Genomic DNA, 22354 nt, shown 5'->3' on the forward strand with positions numbered 1-22354 from the left:
GCTTCTGAGCCCAGCAGCTCAGAAGACAGAGGAAGAGCTACAGGGCTGGGACTTGCTAAGGGACTCTGCAGAAAAGACAGACTAAATAGGTCATCAAATCTTAAACAGCTTGAAGAAGGTTATTCCCTTAGAAGGGTTCTGCTGCCTAGCTCCAAGGAGGAGAAAGGTAGTTTCATGATCTCTAAGATTGTTCATCCCTTTATTTGCAATTAAAAGATAGTCTAGAGCCATTCACAGCAGTGAATGTGGAACAGACAATATCATCATTTTTTGTGCTGTTTCACAGAGTACAAAAAAAACCAAGATATGTACAGCAGTTATTATTTATTCCGTACTTGAGTCTCTTACACTCATTTAGTACTGGATGAGACCACCCTGGGAGGAGAATTGTGCCTGGGAACTCAGGAGCTCCATGTAGGGAATGTCTTGTAAAACTGAAAGCAAATAAAGAACATTCTTGTCCCTTATAGTTGTAGGTAAGGTTGCTTACATACAGTTTAAAATGTAAGCTAAGTAAAATCATGCAGCAAGAATGGTTTTGCCTTGTAACTACCTTCACTGTTACATTATTTCCTTATTTTGAGTATATGTTTAACTCAGGGTAGTGAAAAGAAAAAAGTATTTTCCTTGTTTTGTTAACTCCACTTCTTTAACTTGCAAAGCATGAAATTGAACAGTAATATAGAAACTAGGTCTGCAAATCAGACACTGACAAGTTTTTGTTTAAATTTTTATTACAAAATTATTTAAAAACAATATGCTAACATTCAAAGTTTAATTTAAAAACCTCACAGCTCAGACTACCAAAAGAGAAATGAATGTAACAAACGCATGCAATGCATTTTGTCCCACCTTATAGTCAGACCTCAGGAGCTTGCCATCAGGAAAATCAGCTTTGCACAGCAGCTGTGCCTCCACTACTGCAAATGAGTAAGTGGCAGAGGCCTCATTAAGTCTCCTTTTTTTTTTTATTTTTCAAAGAAAATCTAAGGGCAGCAAAGGACACAAAGTGTACCATTCTTAAAAAAAAAGATCATTTTTATGCTAGCTGAAAAATACAGCTCACTGGCATTGCTTTTTTAATGGTCCAACAACATAAGGAAAGAATTTTTAAAATACTTATATTCTGTTAAAAGTTCAGTTAAAACTAACAGCTTCATATGCAGAATTTGTAAGATGTTGAGACAGATCATTTACAATGTATTAAAGAATTAACACCATATACTGAAAGAGGGAATTACTGACCATTTTTAAGTGAAATTTTACAGAGAATGCAGTCATTCAACAATTAATTTGCCAATTAACACCAGCACGGCTCCTTTTGCTTCCTCTGAGGTACAGACAGCTCTAAACATGCAGGAAGATACACTACCTTCATTATTATTTTAGGTCAAAATCCACTGCTTTGCAAAAAACAATCTTTAAGGAAACCTATGTAATTCAGAACTCTTTACTTCCATTGCCACTCTTTAAAAATAATACATTATCATTCTTTAAAAACAATACAAGCACAATACTGTAGTACTTATGACGCTCAGTTACGACAGCTGCAGTGAGAATACTTGAAAATATCTTTCTGTTCATGAGGTTTGAAAAACAGGGATGGACTTACACGTTAACATCAGTATTTATTTCAAGATAATCAAAACAAAGGAACAGCTTGTACAAACAGAGATACCATTAAACAGATCTCCTGTTGCTTCAAGAATTTTAACCCAAGTGCAATTGGTTTTATTTCTGTTACATTCTGAGTCCACCATCAGTAATAAACGGAAGTTTGCAAGTCTGCTGGGAAAATGCGGAATTTCAGAATTAAGCTACCAGACCCAACTCAGTTTGCATTCTGCAGAAGAGTGAAATAATCAATGTGCTGGAACTTCAAAACCTCATTTCCCCAGCTGGTCCAGCCAGGCTGTAGGCTGCGAGCAAACAACTCCAAGCATTCCACATCTGGCTTGATAAACTCTGCCAGAACATCTGTGCAAGAGGAAAAAAAAAAAGAAGATAACAACAGTGAGAAAGGACAAAGGTAAAAATCACAATAGTAAACAAATAAAATTTCCCCTGTGCTGCTAGTGGGTGAAAACTGGAATGTTTCATTAAAAAAGAGAGACGCAGCAAATTAATTTCAGGGGTTTCATCAAACAGCTGGACTATTTATAGTGAGAAAGCCATTTTAAGTAAGCGCCCTTGAGATTCTGAACAATACTGTCAAGGCCTTCAGTAGTCTTGATTTATTGGTTTTCATTTAGAGAAAGAGAATGAGGATTTATTTCAGCCTCTACATAGATTAGTTCTGAATTTTTCACTAATATCAACCAAACACCTCCTAAAGACTCACTTCATTCCTGTAACACAGGGCAACATTTCTAAAAATAAACAAATAAATAAACCTTTCCTTAATTAAGATCACACACTTTTCCTCTGCATCTTAAAGGCGATAAAAACATTTTTTGATTACAACTTTTAAAAGGTAAAATAAGAAATGCCAGTTAAATAAGCATAGCACTAAAACAGCCATAAAAATGCAGGAACTTTTTTTTTCCCCCAATACCAACTTGGCAACTGAAGAAATATTTATAACTGCATTCTTTCATTCAGTAACATAAACCTCAAATTTCTTCTACATTTGGGCGTTTTTACTACTTAAACAGAAACCAATAGATGCCTGTCATCAATACCAATTGTGTCACTGCTTACAACTGGTATTCTTGGGAGTGGCAGAAAAAGATCTTGCATTTCCTGAAGAGTATTGTTGCAAACAGTTTATTGTTAAACATGTTACTTGTCATACAGAGCCATTTAGTTTGTGGCTCAGTCAAACAAATTCTTAACTAGGTTTCAAGAAATAGCTACAAAGATATTACTTATAAAAACATGCATGAGAAAAAGCAAAGGCTTACGGAGTGCCCAACACAAAGGAGGCAGAAAGACTGAAAAAAATCTATATTAAAAATTAACATGTTGAGTTTAAATTTTTGTTGCCGAGGACAAAAAGAACAAAAGCTATGAAACCATTTCCTTTTCCATTTTTATTCAGATCTCCCAGTGATTTCTGAATTTCTGCAGCTTAAAAATACAGATCATAAATCCAACGTTATGTTGCTTGACTCAGTCTCTTCAGATATGATCATTGCAGAAAGCAAAAATATATCCAATCAGCATACATCAAACATGAGAGGGAATGCTTTTTTTTTGGTGCAATCCCAAGTTCTGACTTTTTGCATCAAGTTTGTCAGTCATAGGCTTCCTGGGTGAGACCCCAGCTGATCCTGTCATGGATTGCTCCTGCTGCAGAAAGATGAGCACCCACTTCACTTTTTAGAGAGTGTTAACCAACCCCAGATGCATTTCCTACCTACATGATCACCTCTTCCAAAGCTTCAATCTCTTCAAAACTTTTTCATAAGTATTTTGTAATGGGTGTTTCCAGACTTTCTTGTATTTTGGCATGGCATATAAAATCTATTCTCCTTCCCTCAATCTTTAACAAATGTCAAATGAATGTCTCAGATGGGTTATCATCAAGGCAGCTTTTAATCTAAAAAATACTGCTACCAGCAGGAATCTTATTTTAAAAACCTGCTTCTTTTAGAGGCAAGCTAAAAAGTTTAAACAAATCTAACATTTGCAGAGAAGTCTGGGAGGTTTAGAGGAAAATGTACATTCTGACAGAAAACTTGCTGCAATGAACACTGCTGTTTGGTATCATGGGAGTTTATCTAATTAGACACCACTTATGAGGAGCTGCTTTTATACCATTTTTCAAACCCACCATATAAAAAAAATGTGGTAAATGTTATTGTTCTTTTTCCATGCTCTATTTGGTTAAGGCTTTCTTGTGCACAATTTGCTGCCAACATGATCAGCAGGGTGGAACACCTCTCCTGTGAGGACAGGCTGAGAGAGTTGGGGCTGTTCAGCCTGGAGAAGAGAAGGCTCCGGAGAGACCTTATAGCAGCCTTTCAGTACTTAAAGGGGGCTGATAAGAAAGATGGGGATGGACTTTTTCGGTAGAGCAGATTCAGATAGGATATAAGGAAGAAATTCTTTACAATGAGAGTGGTGAAACACTGGCACAGGTTGCCCAGAGAGGTGGTAGATGCCCCACCCTTTGAAATATTCAACATTATGTTGAATAGGGCTCTAAGAATCTGGTGTAGTTGAATATGTCCCTGCTCATTGCAGGAGGGGTGGTTTAGATGGTCTGTAAAGGTCCCTCCCAACCCAAACCATTCTATGGTTTTATCACAGGTCTTCCAAAAATCTATTCTCTTGATCATCTAAGACAGCCCACGTGGCAGGAGGTTGCACATTTTCCACAGAAGAGAAGGGAGAGACTGTGTAAAGCAAAGCTCCAAAGCTTTGAATAAGCTCTCTTTGAGCAGATCCTGACATCTGTAGGATATGTTTTTGACCCTAATGAGCATAAGACCATACAGAGCTTACTGCAGAGCCAGGTTTTATATGACTCTTCCCCTCTCCATATAAAAACAAAATATAAGCATTTTATGCTTTATATAGGCTTTTAAGTAGAGGAAGCAATTATTTAGGTGACAAAATTTCATTAAGAGCACATTAGTAATGTTGACGTTTGTTCTTAAAATGTGTAGATTAAAAATATCACAGCACTAAGTCCAGTAATCAAAAGCAGTTTTACTAAGCATCAAAAAACTTCCATGCCTAAGAGAACAAATTTTAAAAGCACACTTAGGAGATTGAACCAACCTCAAAGACTGGTTCATCAGAAAGCAAAAAAGAGGTAGCCAAAAAAACAGGTCAGTTCAGCAGAAGCAGGAAACTTGTGCCAATCTTTCAGTCGATTTGGTTATAGAATTTAAAAAGGAAGTCCCAGGAATCTTCCCCTCTTCTGCTGTCAGATAGAGGGTCTTTTTTTAAATTCAGAGGTTTTGTTTTTGTTTGGTTTTTTTTTTTAAATGGAGACACATTACATATAATTCAAGATCACATTATAGTATGATTTTTCATCGCTAGGATGTTGGTATTTACATAATCACATCAGGCAGTAACTTGCTCTTCAGTGGAAATTACCATATCAAGAGGGCAATAATGTGACTGTATATTGTTGGCATAAAATCTCATTACACTGGTTTCCTTAAAATAGGAAAAGTCAGTACTCAACTTATAAATTGTAGCTTCTTTGTTAGGCTTTTATATCACCAGAAGGCTATCTTAACACACATGGATCTGACTCGCAGCCCTTACGCACACTCTGGAGTGTTTTCCTCTGTAAACAGGTTAGAGGATCTACATCAGTAGGAAGATTAAATATTTTTTCCTATCATAGGAATAGATTAAAAAAAAAAAAAAAACATCACACACAATTACTTCTATCCGCTTACAGATACCACTGACAATAAACAGCTTAAACAGACAACAAATAGATTATTCTTTATCACTTGAAGGTGTCATAAACACTATGAAAGCATCTCAGGCACACATATTTGGGCATCTTATGCCCTAGGACACACAAAGCTAGCACAAAGCCAGCTGGTAGATGTAACACTCATCTGCCAGAAAACCCACTTCTTTCTGAAGCGCAATCCAGCTGTCAGGCAGGATACCTGCCATACCTGCCTACTCTTAATCCCAAACATCTATTGAAGATGCATTCTGCTAGAAATGTTTAAATAAGCAAAACAAGGAATGATTTTTGAAACAAGCGACAGTTTCACCTTATCTTTTGATCCTCCATTACCTAAATAGCAAGTTCTGCACTGCAAACTCGATACCTAAAGTAAAAATGACTGTCGGCTTTTCACTGTCTGATTTGTGAACCATGCAAAGCACATGACTGAACTCATTTCATAGCAACCCTTCTGAAGAGTTTGCAATGTAGAGGTTCTTATTGCCCCGTGTGTCTCATCCCTGAACAGACTAGAACCAGAAAAAGATCTGAAACTCAGTGCAAAGATGGCTTTACATTGCTGCGTCTTTTCTGAGCTTCAAGTTAACCTTTTGATGCACCTATCAATTAGTCTAACAGTAAGGGCTCACAAGGTGTATAGGAAACAAAAGGCATTTACTTCTTTTTACTTCCAACACTTTAACAACATGAACTAACAAGCCAGGGTTGCTACAGGAGAAGCGAGTTTCCATGATTTCCCATGGCATTCTTCTGCTAGAGATATGCAAAGCAGCTAGAACAAAGCCAAAAAATTAATTTCAATGTTTTTAGGCATACTCCTATATGACAATCTCATTTTCTCACAGTAATCGTACATACTTAAAAACTGGAGGAGAAATGGCTATTACAAGAATAATCTACAAAACAGGAAAAGGAAAAAAGGTGTATGAAGTTCTACATTACTTCACACTGTCTGTGTAACCGAATACCTTCTACATCTTCTAGAGCAACACTGAATCGAAGTAGAACGAAAACCTGCTGTTATTTGAATCAAACCCAGGAGTAACAAAATTTCATTTTAACTCATTTGCATAAAGAAGCTTAAGTACATTTACAATGACATATTAAAGCTCTAAGCATTGAACACAGCACATGCATCATCAAAAACCCCTACAGTTGCAATTTCATGGTTAACTGCACTGTAGGAACCCAAATATCTGTTTTTGATGGCTTACTTTAATTTACATCTTTTTCTTCCCCCAGAGAGATAATGACTGATTATAGCAGTTTAAGTGGCTACATATGTACCAATATACAGCCTTTACAGTAGTAACAAGAAATAAAGTGCCAGACAGCATCAGTAAATACTAATATTTTTGGCTTTGTTACTACTTAAACAAAGCATAAAGAATGTTCGTGACTCATCAAGTGTCCTTTTCCCCCACTGCCAAATCTCTGCCTCTGTTCAAATTTCTTCTGAACCACGCTAGGATGTAGCTCAGCTGCTCTCTACTGGCCACTTGAGAATATTGTCCAATCATGAAAGCGATAACCCTTTTGCAACACTGAAGTTAAAGCATTAGCAATTAGTTTGTCTTATGTTCTATCTTTTCATTGTGTAACTATGTTGTGAATGGAGCTGCCAAAACTGGCACACAGATTTTCATAAAAATCTTGTAAAACACTGACACTGCTGAACAATAAATTCACTTTTCAACAGAAACATAAACACTGCACCATGGTATCAAACCCCAGCATTCAAGCAAAGACTCAAGAAATATATAAATTAGCACGGACAATCTCTTTCAAAACCCATTCAGAATCATAATTTATAAAGGATTGTTCAACATGGTTTCTAAATTCTGCCCTGCAAAAGCATTGTTCTGAGGACCATTCTGGCACTAGAATTCTCTGTAACACATACAAACTGCTGTTTTGCACCCCTGGATATCTCACAAGTTTCCTGTTTGTGTCTGAGTGTACTGCTAAGTACAGGTTTTCTGAAGAGGTCCTGGGTGGCTGCCTCACAATCACTACCCTACCATTCATTAGCTTAAATCAGCACATATATTTCCTGCTGTAGCCCTAATTCTTAAAGATGTGCCTTCAGAACTGAAAAAAGATCCTCCTAGAATTGCCCTTTTTTTGTTTTTGACCAACCAAAGTATGTGTCTTCTACTAGTTTTTGAACAGGTGTATATATATACGTGTTAAAAAATACAAGTCCAAAATACAAATTTTAGAGCCTCCCTGAATGTATAACAACTGTCCTGATCAGCTTTCTAACTGAAGTTGTCCAGTTCCTTGGGAACAGAAAAAGGAAAGCATGTCAGCAAAGCAAACTGTGATGGCTCTCCTCTCCAACAGCATTATGCATTTCTTCTACCTGCCTTTTCTGATGTGAGTACATAGCACCACATGCACCTGGAATATCTGTAGATTCATCATGAGTTTTCCCCTTGGGGGAGGATGAAACCGTTTTTGTGAGAGGTATTAAATATGTTTGTTACCACAGCATTGTAAGGCACTTAGGTGTTACAATGATAAAACAAGTAAACCCTTCTAGTGATGAAATTAGTCAGAGTCCTCCAGAACAATGTGCAAAAGGTAACATATCACACAGAAATCTCCAAACCCTCTGGTCTGAACTCTGAAAAGTTGAATTCATACCCACATTAACCGGCTGGCTTGAGTTACTGCATCAGTTTCAGTAAATTAAATACAACTTCTCAGAAACAAGGAGGGCATGCCTAATTTGACGCCTATTGTTGACAGTTTTTAAATAATTAAGGCTTTGGATTTAAAGGCACAACTGTACTGCTGGTGTGGAAGCAACTCGTGCAGAAATAAAAACATTTATTTCAGAATGACGTTTCTGCTTTTACTAACTAATTAGGAGATATCCCGATTTATGTATTTACAAAGTTCCTCTCCCCCTAAAGGCACTTTAGGTCATTTGGCATAACTTCATGCATAGAGTATGTGTAAACTGTTCCTGCAGCATCTCAAAAACAAATTTAAAAAATGCAACTTTTTTTTTTACGTGTTTACCCAAAATATTTACACTATAATGCATGAAGTTCTACTTTTCATATTCATTTTAGAGACCAGGACTTAAGTGCCTGATAACATTTTTAGAAATGCTGAGGAACCAAAAGTCCTGTTTAGCAAAATTCCTTGGCATATAGGAAATTAAGGCATTTTATATATAAAGATATCTCATTCTAGGTACACCATTTCAGACATCCAAGTCCAATGCCCTACAGAAACATTACACATCAACAAAAACATACCAGCAAGAGGGGGTTTATGTGAATGCAGACTGCAGGGTATGCTGACAATTAACTTATGCTCTGGAACTGGAAGTACGTCTTCAGATTTCCTGTCGTATAAATCAGAACAAGAAAAGTGTGAGAATGAGTACCACCAAATGCAATGCTGTAGCTCTCACAGAGCTACTTCAGATGGGAAGTAACACACAGAATGTTCAGGCAAACTTCAGGTAGGTCTAAGGGAAGTTAAATGTTGCTCAGTCATAATATATATATAAGGACAGTTTATGAAATCACTGAGGCTTTAGACAAAATGTGGTTAACAACAGCCATACAAACAACGTTAAGTCCTGTACGTTTTCATGGGTGGAAAAACACCAGCATCCCCAAAATGGTGTCAGCCTGTGCCAAGGACTCATGGTCCAAGATAACCTGTCAGCAAAGGAAGCCCTGTCCATGAGGCTTTTATCTAAGTCAGTTTCCCAGCCCAGACAGATACAAGGAACAAAGGTTTCCATGCTTTAATCTCACTAAAGCGCTCCCTCATCCCAAAGTTAGTAAGGCTATTTTTAGGTCCAAAATCAGCCAAAAGATGACATCAAGAGAAGATTTGGGGACATTATATTCTATAATGAATAAGTGATATATACAAAGAGAATCCTAGCAGCCTCAAAGAAGACATTTACCATAAATAGTCTGGCATACCTTAAGGCTTCCTTTTCACCTCCTTGAACTCTTCCCAGTACAAGCATTTCATAGGGCTTTTTGTGTAAAGAATCCAAAGGCAATACAAATTCTCCAGCTTTAGTAATCTGACATAAAGGAATTAAAAATTGGACATAAAAATCTTTCACTGTGTATTTTTATTGAGACATTTTGTTTGATAAAAAGGAAGATAATGATGATACCATACCTTCCAAACACAAAAGCACATAGCAATAAGTGGACAAATTATAAGACTATAAAGTGTTGCAGTGAAGTCCTCTCACTTTCCTAAAAAGTAACAAAACAAATAGAGAACTCACTTTTGCCCAGTGCCACTCAGCAAGTGTTTTCACAGACCAATGAGGATAAAGTTCATCCTTAACAAAACGTAAGTGCTTCTGTCTATTAGTCACCCAGGTGACTACAAGACAATCTGGAGCAGCTAGTGCTGGTACAGGAATCTGTTTGATTTGCCATGAAGACAAGTAGCTGTATCTATATGTCAATACAGTGAGAAAGCAAGTTAGCATATACCAAATACAAAAATTGTACAGCAACACAAATGGATAAAGAAATTACACAGCTAAGACATTTCAAGAACTAGCTCTTGATGACACCAGTCCTAAAAAACGGACCAAGACTGACACCCAGTGGCTACAGCTGATGGATTCTAATATAAAATCATTACTCTATGCACTTGAGGTTCACTGAGCATAACCTTTAATTACCTATTTCTACTATTCCCCCAAATCAATTATTACAAATTCCAATCCTGAAGAAGTCTAAAAGCCCACGTTTAATATAAGAACATTCATACGTAATTCAATCTTCTCATCTTTACACCAGAACAAAGCCATTTAGTGAAAAGTAGCTCTTTAGTCAATGTAACTTTCTTCACTTTTCATAATAAGCAAACTCTCTTCTGAATGAAAATTACAAGTGCAAAGGCAACACTAATTTGACTAGCAAGTTAAAAGGTCATAAATGAGTAATGACTTCTCCAATTATTTGCAGAAGTTATTCATTATTGTTAAATTACTGTTCATGGTAAAAGTTCTCTAGGTTATTCAGAACAGTTCTGCACATTTTTGAGCTAACTGTATGCTACACTGGTGAATACAGTATGCTTTCCAGATTCTGTCCTGCTCTACTATTTTTCTCGTTATGCTATTCTACACTATTAGCAAATTACAATTCCTGGAACCTACATGTTGCAGCACCAAAAACATTGGCACACTGCCTACTGGAATCAAAACCCACTGTCTGGGTACCCGGGAACCCTATACAATGCAACAGGGACAACAGTGAGAAACAGGTGACAAGAACAGAACGCAAAATACCTCCTGGATCAGACTGCCCAGAGAAAACAAGATTCACAACCCAGAGGTGAAATGCTTAACAAAGATCAGCCATCAACAAGGTAACTAACAGCAGTGATAGCTCTTCCACCTTTTGTCTTTATTTTGGAAGGGGGAAGAGGGCCTCACTGGCTAATTCATGCTTGTAAATAACTACAATTGTCCTTTTAGTAACTTACATAGTTAAGCAAGACACTTGCGTGAGTTTAACTCAGTTTCTAAAGGTTTCTGTAGGGCTTTCGAAGTAAAACCTACCAATCAGTCTCTGCATCTTCAAATTATGTCTTCATAACAAGCTTCAAAAGCTACAGTAGACATTATTCTAGAAAGTTCTAAGGCTGTTTTTCTCGTCTGCCCCTCTTTCAACATGGATACCATTCTATGGTAATCAGGAGAGCTCCACTGGCATAAACCTGACGTTACTTGGTGGAGAAGGAAGCCCATAAAATTTTAATTTAATGACTTCATAATCTACAGTACTCAGAAAGTTCCTATTGCACTTGAGGATTTTACTGCTGCATTATCACTTTCTCTCTTCTACCCACCAGACTGAAGCTCAAACTACAGCTCAAATTAAAAACAAACAAGCAAAACCTAAAGCTTCTAAATAGGACATTAGTCCTAGAAATAGTTACATTTTTACCTAACTTTATGCCCACTGCAGTAACTCTATTAATTTCAAATTAATATCTGCATGATCTGGGCCTTACAAAACAGTTGACTCCAGGCTTTCCTTATAAATCTAAAGGATTCACATTCACCCACCAGTTAGATTAAGATCTACTCTTGCAAATATTTGGTATGTAAAGTATCCAAGCCACTTCAGTGAAATTCTGGAGACATTTCATGACTTGAAGGTAGGCATGTGCCAAAATATTTATTAGTTTAAGCTACAGTCTCACAGTTCTATTGGTCTTTGACTCCATCAGTACATTAAAATGTTAATTACCCTTTGTAAGCTAAGATGACAAAGTTTGATTTTACTATAAAATTTACCTGTTACTCCTTTTAACAGACTTGTTCTCCCATGGTGGATCAATCACAATTACATCATATTTTTTCTTGTCTGGGAAGTGGAATTACCAAAAAGAAAGCAAGCCAGTAAATTAGTTTTAAAATAAATCTACTAGTTACAACTGATAAAGGCTTAACTACCCACATACAGGCAACATTTAATGAGTCAACTATGCTGCAACTTCCTTCTGTTCTTACCAAATAAGAAAGTTAAAAGGCTTCTAGCATGCTTGTTTTAATTCAGACAATCATATACTTCAGAGATTTTTAGACTGATTACCTAAGGAAAGGACATTTATGTGATCTGTGCCAGATCCCTCCAAGAAATTTTGAACATCTTGGGGACTTTCAGAAAAAACCTGATAGCAGAGTGCAAGTCTCAACGATGAACATTTCTCTGAGTTTCCCAACAGAAGCTATGTAATAAGGCACTCAGCTGAGCGAAAGGCTGCAGCCCTGAACACAAGATTCCTGTCCTGTTGGATCTTTCAGCAGGCCAACTGGGACACGCAGAGCTCCAAACCAGCCCTGGAGAACTGTGTTTTGCACTGCTAGAGGTGAAGAGAGACAGGGAGCTAGAACCATGGTGTGGAATGGAAAATAATGGACAAGAGGAAAAGAACTGAAAGAGTTTTCACGGGGGAAGCTGATTTACTTTATTTAAAAGACAGAAGATACAGGACACATCCATGAAAAAACAGGACTCTCCAATTTTTATTGTTTCCACAGAACATATTTGTTCCTTCATTGATTCTGATGCTAATTATTTAAATAGCTAATAAGAACAACAGCTTAATATTTAATCTCCATTAAACGTGCTTTCTACATCTTCTTCCTTTATTAACATTGGAGGTGTTATCCTAACAGTGGCCCAACCAGCAAGAAATACATCTCTTTCGGCAGGTGAAAGGGAAAAAGAAAAAAGTAATTAAAATTAACAGTAGATATCCTCAAAAAAAAAAAATCTAAAATCGTGATATTATACTAATATTCACTGTTGATTACTTAAAAAGCATTTTCTCAAATTTCTTGGACTGCTCTCTGACCTCTGGGAGAATCCAAACTTGCTACATGCACAGCTGTGATTTAGAAAATAGTGATCTTCCTTCTTTCATAAAGCTGAAAGCAGCTACCTGGCTAAAATCTGGACTTCAAATATAAAAGTAGTATTTAGATAAGAAGTCTCCACCTCCTGCATACCATCTTAATGAAAAAAACCTAAAAATCAGCGAATATCTAAGTTGAATAGTAGAAGGGAGGAAAACACATGTAACTACCAAATCTAAAACGAGTGATTAGAGGTTAGACCAGTAATCCCCAGCTCTTCCTCACAGGCAACATCTTTCCTGTAAGACTGACAAAGCTTAGCTGCTGCTAATAATAATAATGATGAAGGTCAAATTGAAAGCTAACGGAATGGTGAAATACAGTGACGACTGTTGGATGTTGTCAGCTTAAACCTTTCTGCACGAGCCATTAAGGCTGCAGATACTGGCTTGGATAGCTTTTGATTTAGTCTTGGAGTAATTCTACAATCCCACCACTTCCTTGCCACTGATTTTGGCTTAAGCCAATACTCTCAGTTGTGAAATGCAGCAGCTGAGAAGTCAACTCATGTTTGCTACTCATAGTCTTGCTAAAGTGGTGTTCACCTCCAGCTGGGTGCAGCAGCCTCTCAAACTGTTATCTCCTCTAGGGGGGACACTGGGGTTGGTTTCACAATCAGTTTATGCCAATCTAAATAGACCCTGCTGCTGGACAGGATGAATCTGTAAGGGAATCCTCCTTTAAGGTACATAATCTCATCCCTCTCCCATGATCTAATCTAGCTAAAAACCAAGACAGCAGGAACACCACCCCAGCAGTAGCATGGACTTATCTACGTTAAAGCCTCATCCTGTGGGACAGGAACCCAGCAGCATAGCTAGTCCCAATTTAATGCATTTACATGACTTCTATACTGATAGTGACTCAGAACATGCTGACAAATCGTCATATTTTGGGCTTCATGCAAAATGCTGTGACAGATTTTCAAACGTGCCTCCCGGAGACAGATAATCCCTCCACGACAAGAGCTCCTAACCACTCAACATCCCTTTGAAAATCCTCACCTACTTGCACAAAGTTGGAAATACCAGTTTGAAAACTGGCAGCAGCATTTCCTATCAGTGAGATGCTGTGTATTAAAATCTGTTCACTGACATGTTCATCTTGACATTAACTGCCCTTCTCAGGCAGGAGAGAAGTGGTAAATTCTAATGCTTAAAGATACTTACAGTTCAGCAGGGGCTGTAAACATGAAATATCAGATAAAAGGAAACTGCTTTTTGGTGGCACCAAGTACTTCTGCCCCATTAACACAACTATCTTCGCACATTCTGAGCTGTTTTCTGTAACACACGAAAGGAGGTCCTGCTCTGGAATGGAGGTTTCATCATCTAGCACATGTACAGCTTGATGGTCACTTTCATTCACAGCTGGAAACTGCTTTGCCATTTCACATAATTCAGCCAACCCACAGCCAACGTGTCCAGGAACAACATTCCTCCTGCAACTGAGTTCTGGAGTAGTGCAGTGAAGAAAACCACTTTTGAGTCCTTCTTGAACTAAATGCAAAGTGCCTTCCCAAATGAGCTTCCTGACCTGTACAGTCACGAAGAAACAAGGGAATAAGAGATGATCATTCAAGTATCTACTTGATCAGGGAACGCACCAGAAATTAAAACATTTTCCATCTGCAGAGTAGGAAAAGGATCCTTGCCAAATATTGAGTTCATTGACTCAAAAGCTACAAGGGCATGACAGTGACACCATGCTAACTTTTATTGTTGTTTTTTCGGTAAAGTGAAAATAATTAGAAGCCTAAAGAAAGAAAGAGTGAGAGACTACTGAATAAAACATTTCACTGACAACAGAGGTGGAATATTATTGTTCCAAGCAAACAAACTTCAAAGCAATAATTTGAAGTATAACTTAAAATTCTAATCTAATTTCAAGTTACTGTGCCCATAAACATATTTTTAATTGAGAGGTATACTGGGATCTAAAAATCAGTATTTTTCCACATTTTAATTCACTTCTAAAATGCATAAACTATTGGTTTTTAAAGTAATATGGAAATACAATAAGTCAAACTAAATTATTAGAATTTGTTTCTGCAACTTTTCTAAGTGACACACCTCTCAATCTGCCAGAGAGTCCAGGAAGACAAGATTCTTGGATCTATATAAGCTCTCATTCACTTCAGCACCCTCCCTTTGCAAAATATGGAGATCTACTTTATTCCTAGAGCATCGAGCCATTATGAGTTTTAATTATCAATGATGCACTTTTGATCATTTAGAATACTAATATTGCCAGTTATGGTGGCTTTATCAAAGGTTTCAAATACTTCTTATGGTTTCTAAACCTCCTGATTATGGAATCCTCAAATTCTACAAGAAGTTTTTACAAAATACTCTTTATTGCAATTTCCAAATTAACGGGGGAAAACAACTTTTTTTTTTTAATAATTTCTTTAATAGCACCACCATCTAGCTATCTGAGGGGATAGTTGTAATTTTTTAGTACCTAGGTTTGTGATAGTACAAGTTCAAAATGCTTTAACAGAATTAATAAATATATCTTTAGAAATGCTACAAACTGTACAGCTGCAGACAGCTCTTCTTACACCCATACGTTAATTCACAGGTGGACATAGCCTCTTGACTATCAAGGAATGTAAACAGTAGTTTTAACAAATGGCTGCTGAAGGAATTTAGCGTATTTTCTACTGTCTCCTATATTGATTCTGACTGAAATTCATAAATGGATTCAACACCTACTTTCACTGGCAGACACAAATTTTGGGGTTTTTTTTGAAAAACAATTCTAAAGATATAAGTGCCCAAATAATCTGAATTGACTTGCAGAGCTACAACCCTTAATGCTACAAATACAGTAAAAACCCAGTACATTCTAATCTGTGAATGGTATCAGAGGCTAACTGGGATCACAGGTTTTTCAAAACTGTGTCTTTTTTGCATATTCATCATAAATCATTTGAGGTTATATAGGCCTCCAAGACATCATGTGGGAGTCGGCTGGGCCGCAGGCAGCCTTTATGATCTTGATGAATTTCATCTATATCCTTGAGCAAAAAATATTGTGCAGCTGTAGTTGAAGAACAGGAGGAAAGGAACAAAGATGCGAGACCCCAACTCCTAGCCAAGCGAGAAGGTCGGGTGAACGACGCAAGATGATCAATCAGAAGAACAAAGCAACTGTGTGTCAAGAGACCCTCACCAATGAGATTCTGGGAGTGGGGGACAAAGGAATATAAAAATATTATGGATACCCAATAAAGTGCTTCTGCTTCTGTCTGCTTTCTTTTGCTTTGCATGCTTGCTTTTTGACTGCCGTAACTTACTGTGGCATGCTGCCACAACATCAAACTTCTCTTCGTTTCTTCCCTTGTTCCCATTGTTGAATGACTTGATTTTAGCTTAAAGGTTTTCATACTCATAAAACTCTGTTTGATGTTGAACTTCAAAGTTCTCTCCTTTAAGGTGATTCTGCATATGCATAGCTTATTCACTACAATAATTACAGGACCTCTACACTGTATCATAGCAAACTGTACACGTTTACTACAAAATTACTACTACTGCAGCACAGTCAAAGTCTTGCAGAGGTGAGCTGGGAGCTCCTAAAGCAGCCGGAGCCAACAAGGAAGCTTCTGTGAACACCCCAAGGGAAGCAAGCGGTGTTCCTCCGTGAAGGTGACACAGCCAGAAGCCCAGATGAAGTGCCTCTACATGAACACATGCAGCATGGGAAATACACAGGAAGAGCTGGAACTACCATGCTGCTAGAAAGCTATGATCTGATTGCCCTTACTGAAACTTGGTGGGATGAATCCCATGACTGGAGCGTGGCTATTGACGGCTACAGGCTGTTCAGAAGGGACAGGCGGGGAAAGCGGGGTGGTGGCATTGCCCTCTACATCAAGAAATCAATACAGTGAAGAGCTGTCCCTGAAGAATAGTCACGAGCAGGTCAAAAGCCAATGGGCAAGACTCAGAGACAGAAGCAACAAAGGGAACCTGGTTGTGGGTGTCTACTACAGGCTGACTGATCAAGGGGAGCCAAATGACTAAGCAGTCTTCCTCCAGCTCCCGGAGGCTTTGCGCTCGCACTCTCTCATCCTGCTTGGAGACTTCAGCCACCCCGACATCTGCTGGAAAAGCAGCACGCTGAGCTGTAGGCAATCCAGGAGATTCCTAGAATGCATTGAGGGTAACTTTTTAAGCCAGGTAATTGACACCCCTACCCGAGGGGATGCAATACCGGACATGATGCTCACCAGTGCAAGTGAGCTCATCAGTGACGTCAAGACTGGAGGCAGCCTGGGATGCAGTGATCATGCATTGGTGGAGTTCAGTGTCTGAGGGATACAGGAAAAGCAAGGAGTGTAGTCAGGACTCCAAAATTTTAGGAAAGCCAACTTCCAGCTCTTCAAGGAGTTAATCAGTAGGACCCCCTGAGAAACGGTCGTCAGGGACAGGGGGCAGAACAGAGCTGGCAGATCTTTAAGGACACTTTCCATAGAGCGCAGGAGCTCTCAGTCCCCAGGTGTAAGAAATCAGGAAATGAAGGGAAGAGACTGGCATGGCTGAGTCAAGACCTGCTGGGCAAGAAGGAACTGCACAGGCAGTGGAAGCAGGGACAGGTATCTTGGGGAGAGTATACTGATGCTGCCTGGTTGTGTAGCGATGAGGCCAGGAGGGCCAAGGCACAGCTGGAGCTGAACTTGGCAAGGGATGCAAAGAAACACAAGAAGGGTTTCTGCAGGTATGTCAGCCAGAAAAGCAAGGTTAAAGAAAGCATACCCCCCCGATGAACAAGAATGGCAACCTCGTATCAACAGACAAGGAGAAGGCTGAGGTACTCAACAACTTTTTTGCCTCAGTCTTCACTGGCAACCTCTCCCCTCACCCCTCCCCAGCTGATGGGCTGCAAGATGGGGTCCAGGGGGCAAAGCCCCTCCCACTGTTAGGGAAGACCAGCTTCATGATTACCTGAGGAACCTGAGTGTACATTAGCCTATGGGACCTGACAGAGATCCATCCCAGAGTCCTGAGGGAATTGGCTGCTGTAATTGCCAAGCCACTCTCCATGATATTTGAAAGGTCATGGCAGTCAGGCGAAGCCCCTGGTGACTGGAAAAAGGGAAACTTTGTGCCCCTTTTTAAAAAGCATAGAAGGGAGGACCCTGGGAACTACCGACCTGTCAGCCTCACACCTGTGCCTGGGAAGATCATGGAACAGCTCCTCCTACAAGCTGTGCTAAGGCCCATGGAGGACAGGGAGGTGACTCAAGAGTGCCAGCATGGCTTCACCAAGGGCAAGTCCCGCCTGACCAAACTAGTGGCCTTCTATGATGGTGTGACTAGATCAGTGGACAAGGGAAGAGCTATGGATTAGATCTATCTGGACTTCTGCAAAGCCTTTGACACAGTCCCTCACAACATCCTTCTTTCTAAATTGGAGAAATATGGATTTGATAGGTGGACTGTTCAGTGGATAAGGAATTAGTTGGAAGGTCGCAACCAGAGGGCAGTGGTCAACGGCTTGATATCCAAATGGACACCAGTGACAAGTCGTGTTCCTCAGGGGTCCTTACTGGGACCGGTGCTATTTAACATTCTCATCAATGACTTAGTGAGACTGAGTGCACCCTCAGCAAGTTTGCAGATGACACCAAGCTGAGTGGTGCAGTTGACACACCAGAAGGACGGGATGCCATCCAGAGGCACCTGGACAAGCTCAAGAAGTGGGCCTGTGTGAACCTCATGAGGTTCACCAAGGCCAAGTGCAAGGTCCTGCACCTGGGTCAGGGCAAACCCCCAGTATCAACACAGGCTGAGGGATGAAGGGATTGAGAGCAGCCCTGCGGAGAAGGACTTGGGGGTACTGGTGGATGAAGAGCTGGACATGAGCCAACAATGTGCTGTCGCAGCCCAGACGGCCAACTGTATCCTGGGCTGCATCAAAAGAAGTGTGGCCAGCAGGTCAAGGGAGGTGATTCTGCCCCTCTGCTCTGCTCTGGTGAGACCCCACCTCCTGCGTCCAGCTCTAGAGCCCCGAGCACAAGGACATGGACCTGTTGGAGTGGGTCCAGAGGAGGGCCACAAAGCTGATCCAAGAGCTGGAGCACTTCTGTGAGGAAAGGCTGAGAGAGTTGGGGCTGTTCAGCCTGGAGAAGAGAAGGCTCCAGGGAGACCTTATAGCAGCCATCCAGTACCTGAAGGTGGCCTACAGGAAAGATGGGGAAAATATTTTCAGCAAGGCTTGTTGTGATAGGACAAGGAGCAATGGCTTTAAACTAATGGAGGGTAGATTTAGACTAGATATAAGGAAGAAATTTTTTACCATAAGGGTGGTGAAACACTGGAACAGATTGCCCAGAGAGGTAGTGGAGGCCCCATCCCTGGAAACATTCAAGGTCAGGTTGGATGGGGCTCTGAGAAACCTGGTCTGGTTGAAGATGTCCCTACTCACTGCAGGGGGACTGGGCTAGATGACCTCTAAAGGTCCCTTCCAACCCAAAGCATTCTATGAAGATTGTTGCCATGTAAAAGATGAAAAATTTAGTTATTTAAATACAGTGCAAGAGGAACAGAATTAAACAAAAAGCCCGCTATGACTGACACCTTTGTCAGATGGAAGAAAGCAAATGTAGGTCCTAGTTCAGGTCCTATCACTATTTAGGAAAGCAGTAAGAATACATCAAACATTATTCACAGATTACATTCCTAGGATTTACTAACATGCTTCAGTGTAATTCAGTTGTAACTTCATCAGCACGCCACTGGTGTGAGCCTAGAGATCTGAATTCTCATTCATTCCTGACACTTTAGTACAACAATGTAAAATGTGAGAGGGAAAAATTCTTTCTTATTAGCAGAAGTGAGACATCTTGGAGCATATTTGGTCAGTGAAGCTTTGAATAACTTCAGCAGAGTGTCCTGGTACACTAAAGATGAGTTGATCTTCAGAACAGGTTATGCCGTTTATTTCAAATCAGTCAGTCCCTGTCCAACTAATATTTGACTCATAAATATATAATGCTCAGTTATCCACCACAGTAAAAGATATTTAGTGAATGCAGTTTCCAGCTCTTCAGAACATCTCCAATGCAGTTTCTTGTCTAGTTTTTCCACATGTATCTACACAGAAGACATCCTCCGTATGCCCTTATTCATTTAAGGACTACAGAAACTACCTTCCCCATGTGCGGAACAAGCTACAAGAGCAGAACTTGTTTGCAACCTTGCCTTGCACTCCATACATGCCCAAAGTCAGGAATCATATACTTGCAAAATATACTTTAGTTCACACTTACCTTTGAATGATATTCTAAAGCATCCAGTTCACCTTGGTTGAATATACACTTCCTTTTACGTTTCTGCAGAATAAGCAAACAATGAAAAAAAAAAACCTGTATGACTCCATGATGAAAGGAAAAAAATAAGTAACCACACATACTTGAATCACAGAATCACAGAATGGCTGGCGTTGGAAGGGACCTCTGTGGATCATCTAGTCCAAGCCCCCTGCCGAAGCCGGGTCACCTACAGCAGGCTGCACAGGACTGCGTCTAGGCAGGTCTTGAATATGTCCAGAGAAGGAGACTCCACAAAAGAAACTTTCCATCTCTTTCCATCACAAGTATAAGTCCCATAAGCAAAAAGACGATCTCAAAATACCTAGGCTACTGTAGGCATTCTCAAGGCACATGGGCTTCAAGCTGTGCTATGTTACTTATGGCACTGGGATCTGAAGGCACATAGTGCATGTCACAGTTCATGTTCATCCCTCCTTTGGGCCCATATTAGAAGGTATTCATTCAGTTGCCAAGTGCAGTTTACCAATAACAGGAGAAAATTAGCTATGTCTTCACAACTACATTTTGTTGGTTTAGACCTGCAACTTTTTTTGTTTTGGTCCACAAGGGACAGTCCTGAACAATCCACATACTGAAAGTTAATTCATACTGTCCTTCCCTCCTTGCTAATCTGCACTATCTTGGTAAGTACCATAGTTTCAGCTCAAGTGCCTGACCACAACAGACGTCAGAAGATTTTGTGAGCAGCCCACTACTTCTGAGTCACAGGATGCATATTACTGACACGAAGGACACAAGAATATCCTCATGACTGCTTCCATCATCCGTGCATCTTGAAATCTACTGTGGAAAAGTTCCTGCTCTCCTACCTAACCTCAGGAAACTGAAAAGTGCAACACAATGTTAGTGATATATTATTTGCCAGGGGATTACTGTAGCTTACGGTATTACTGAGAGCATACCTTCCTAGTACTGGCAACAGAATCTCCAACGCCACTCTTGGTTCCTTCTCGGTGTTCCTCTCTGTTGCCATCGGCCTTTATTTCTCCAAGACTCACCTCAGGGCATCCCTGCCACAGATGCTGCTTGGGAGCTGCAGCTATATGGGGCTTACAAACATCAAAGAACTCCTCTCGAAACACATATCTCGTTTTTGCTGTTTCACCTTCTGTTTCTATCGCATCTCCAGGACCAGGAACAAGACCATCTCTTGACGGGCAGGTGTCAGCAAAGGCAGAAGCAGCATGACAATCTCCAGTAGATGCGACAGAAGTATCAAGAGCAACACCACCAGGATATGCCAAGGAGTCACAAATCTCATAGCCACACTGGTTGATGAAGGAGAGATGATCCACGAGCCACCCCGCTGCCAGCCGATGTACCACAGACATCACAGCTCCCCTTTTCAGGGAAAAAGATCAACTCCCCGAAACCGTAGCCAGTCATCACACGCACTTCCCGAGGCAAGCTCCTCCTGTGGGAATTTTTTTTAAGAGTTCACTTTTCAGAACTGTCACTGTTTGATCAAGCAGCACCTGTGTTCCCACAGAAATTTCCACGCGCGCACAGCACGCGCTATAGAAACTTCTGACTTCAGCTGGTTTCCCCACTGTGACTTCTGTGTCATCCCTGTTTTGCTTTTTTTTTTATAGCAAGCAAATTTTAAATAAGTTTCTGTAGTTTTATACAGCATAGATGTACTCAAGGCGGCTCTCTTCACAAGTTAGAAAACAGCACTGTGACACTGCAACGACGCCAAATGAGACCTCCCACCGCAGCACTGGGGAGCGGGAACCCACGCAGAGGGGCAGCGGCGGCACCAGAGGCCGGGCCCCGGTGCCCGCAGGGCCCGGGAGCTCGGGTTCTCCCCCGCGACAGCCACCCCCCGCCACGTCCCGCCGCCGCTTGGCGGGCAGCGCGGCCTCACAGCGCAGCACCCTCCTGGCCGCCGCGCCGGGCACCAGCCCCGCGCAGCTGAGGCCTGTGCGCGGGGCTCGGCACGCCCGTTCCAAGCCGTTATGAGGGCTGAGTAAGGAGGCGGCTGCCCCTCGCCGCGGGCGGAGAAAAGCCCCGTGGCTTGCCATAGCACAGCGACGTCTCTCACACCCCGCTTACCGCCGCTGCTCCGCTCTCCGTGAGCGCCGCCATCTTCTTGTACGGCCACCACCTTTCCTCCTAAAAGCTTCCGGGGGAATCGGGCAGTTTGTAGGCGAACGGCAGGGCAGGCGGAAGTGACGACACACCCCGC

The 22354-nt window shown here is 40.5% G+C and overlaps 1 protein-coding gene across 1 annotated transcript; it reads right to left on the minus strand.

Moving 5' to 3' along the window:
* Positions 1 to 716: 716 nt before the first annotated feature.
* On the minus strand, positions 717 to 22295 carry METTL4 (methyltransferase 4, N6-adenosine). The gene is made up of 9 exons (XM_075416388.1): positions 22222 to 22295; positions 21069 to 21580; positions 20104 to 20166; positions 13994 to 14360; positions 11700 to 11769; positions 9666 to 9840; positions 9346 to 9452; positions 8662 to 8750; positions 717 to 1977 (listed from the first exon to the last, which is right to left on the minus strand). Exons 2-9 carry the CDS (start codon positions 21495 to 21497, stop codon positions 1832 to 1834), a joined length of 1446 nt encoding a protein of 481 aa, XP_075272503.1. The 5' UTR covers positions 21498 to 21580; positions 22222 to 22295; the 3' UTR covers positions 717 to 1831.
* Positions 22296 to 22354: the final 59 nt, after the last annotated feature.

This window comes from Opisthocomus hoazin, chromosome 3, assembly GCF_030867145.1.
Source record: "Opisthocomus hoazin isolate bOpiHoa1 chromosome 3, bOpiHoa1.hap1, whole genome shotgun sequence".
Taxonomy (NCBI): domain Eukaryota; kingdom Metazoa; phylum Chordata; class Aves; order Opisthocomiformes; family Opisthocomidae; genus Opisthocomus; species Opisthocomus hoazin.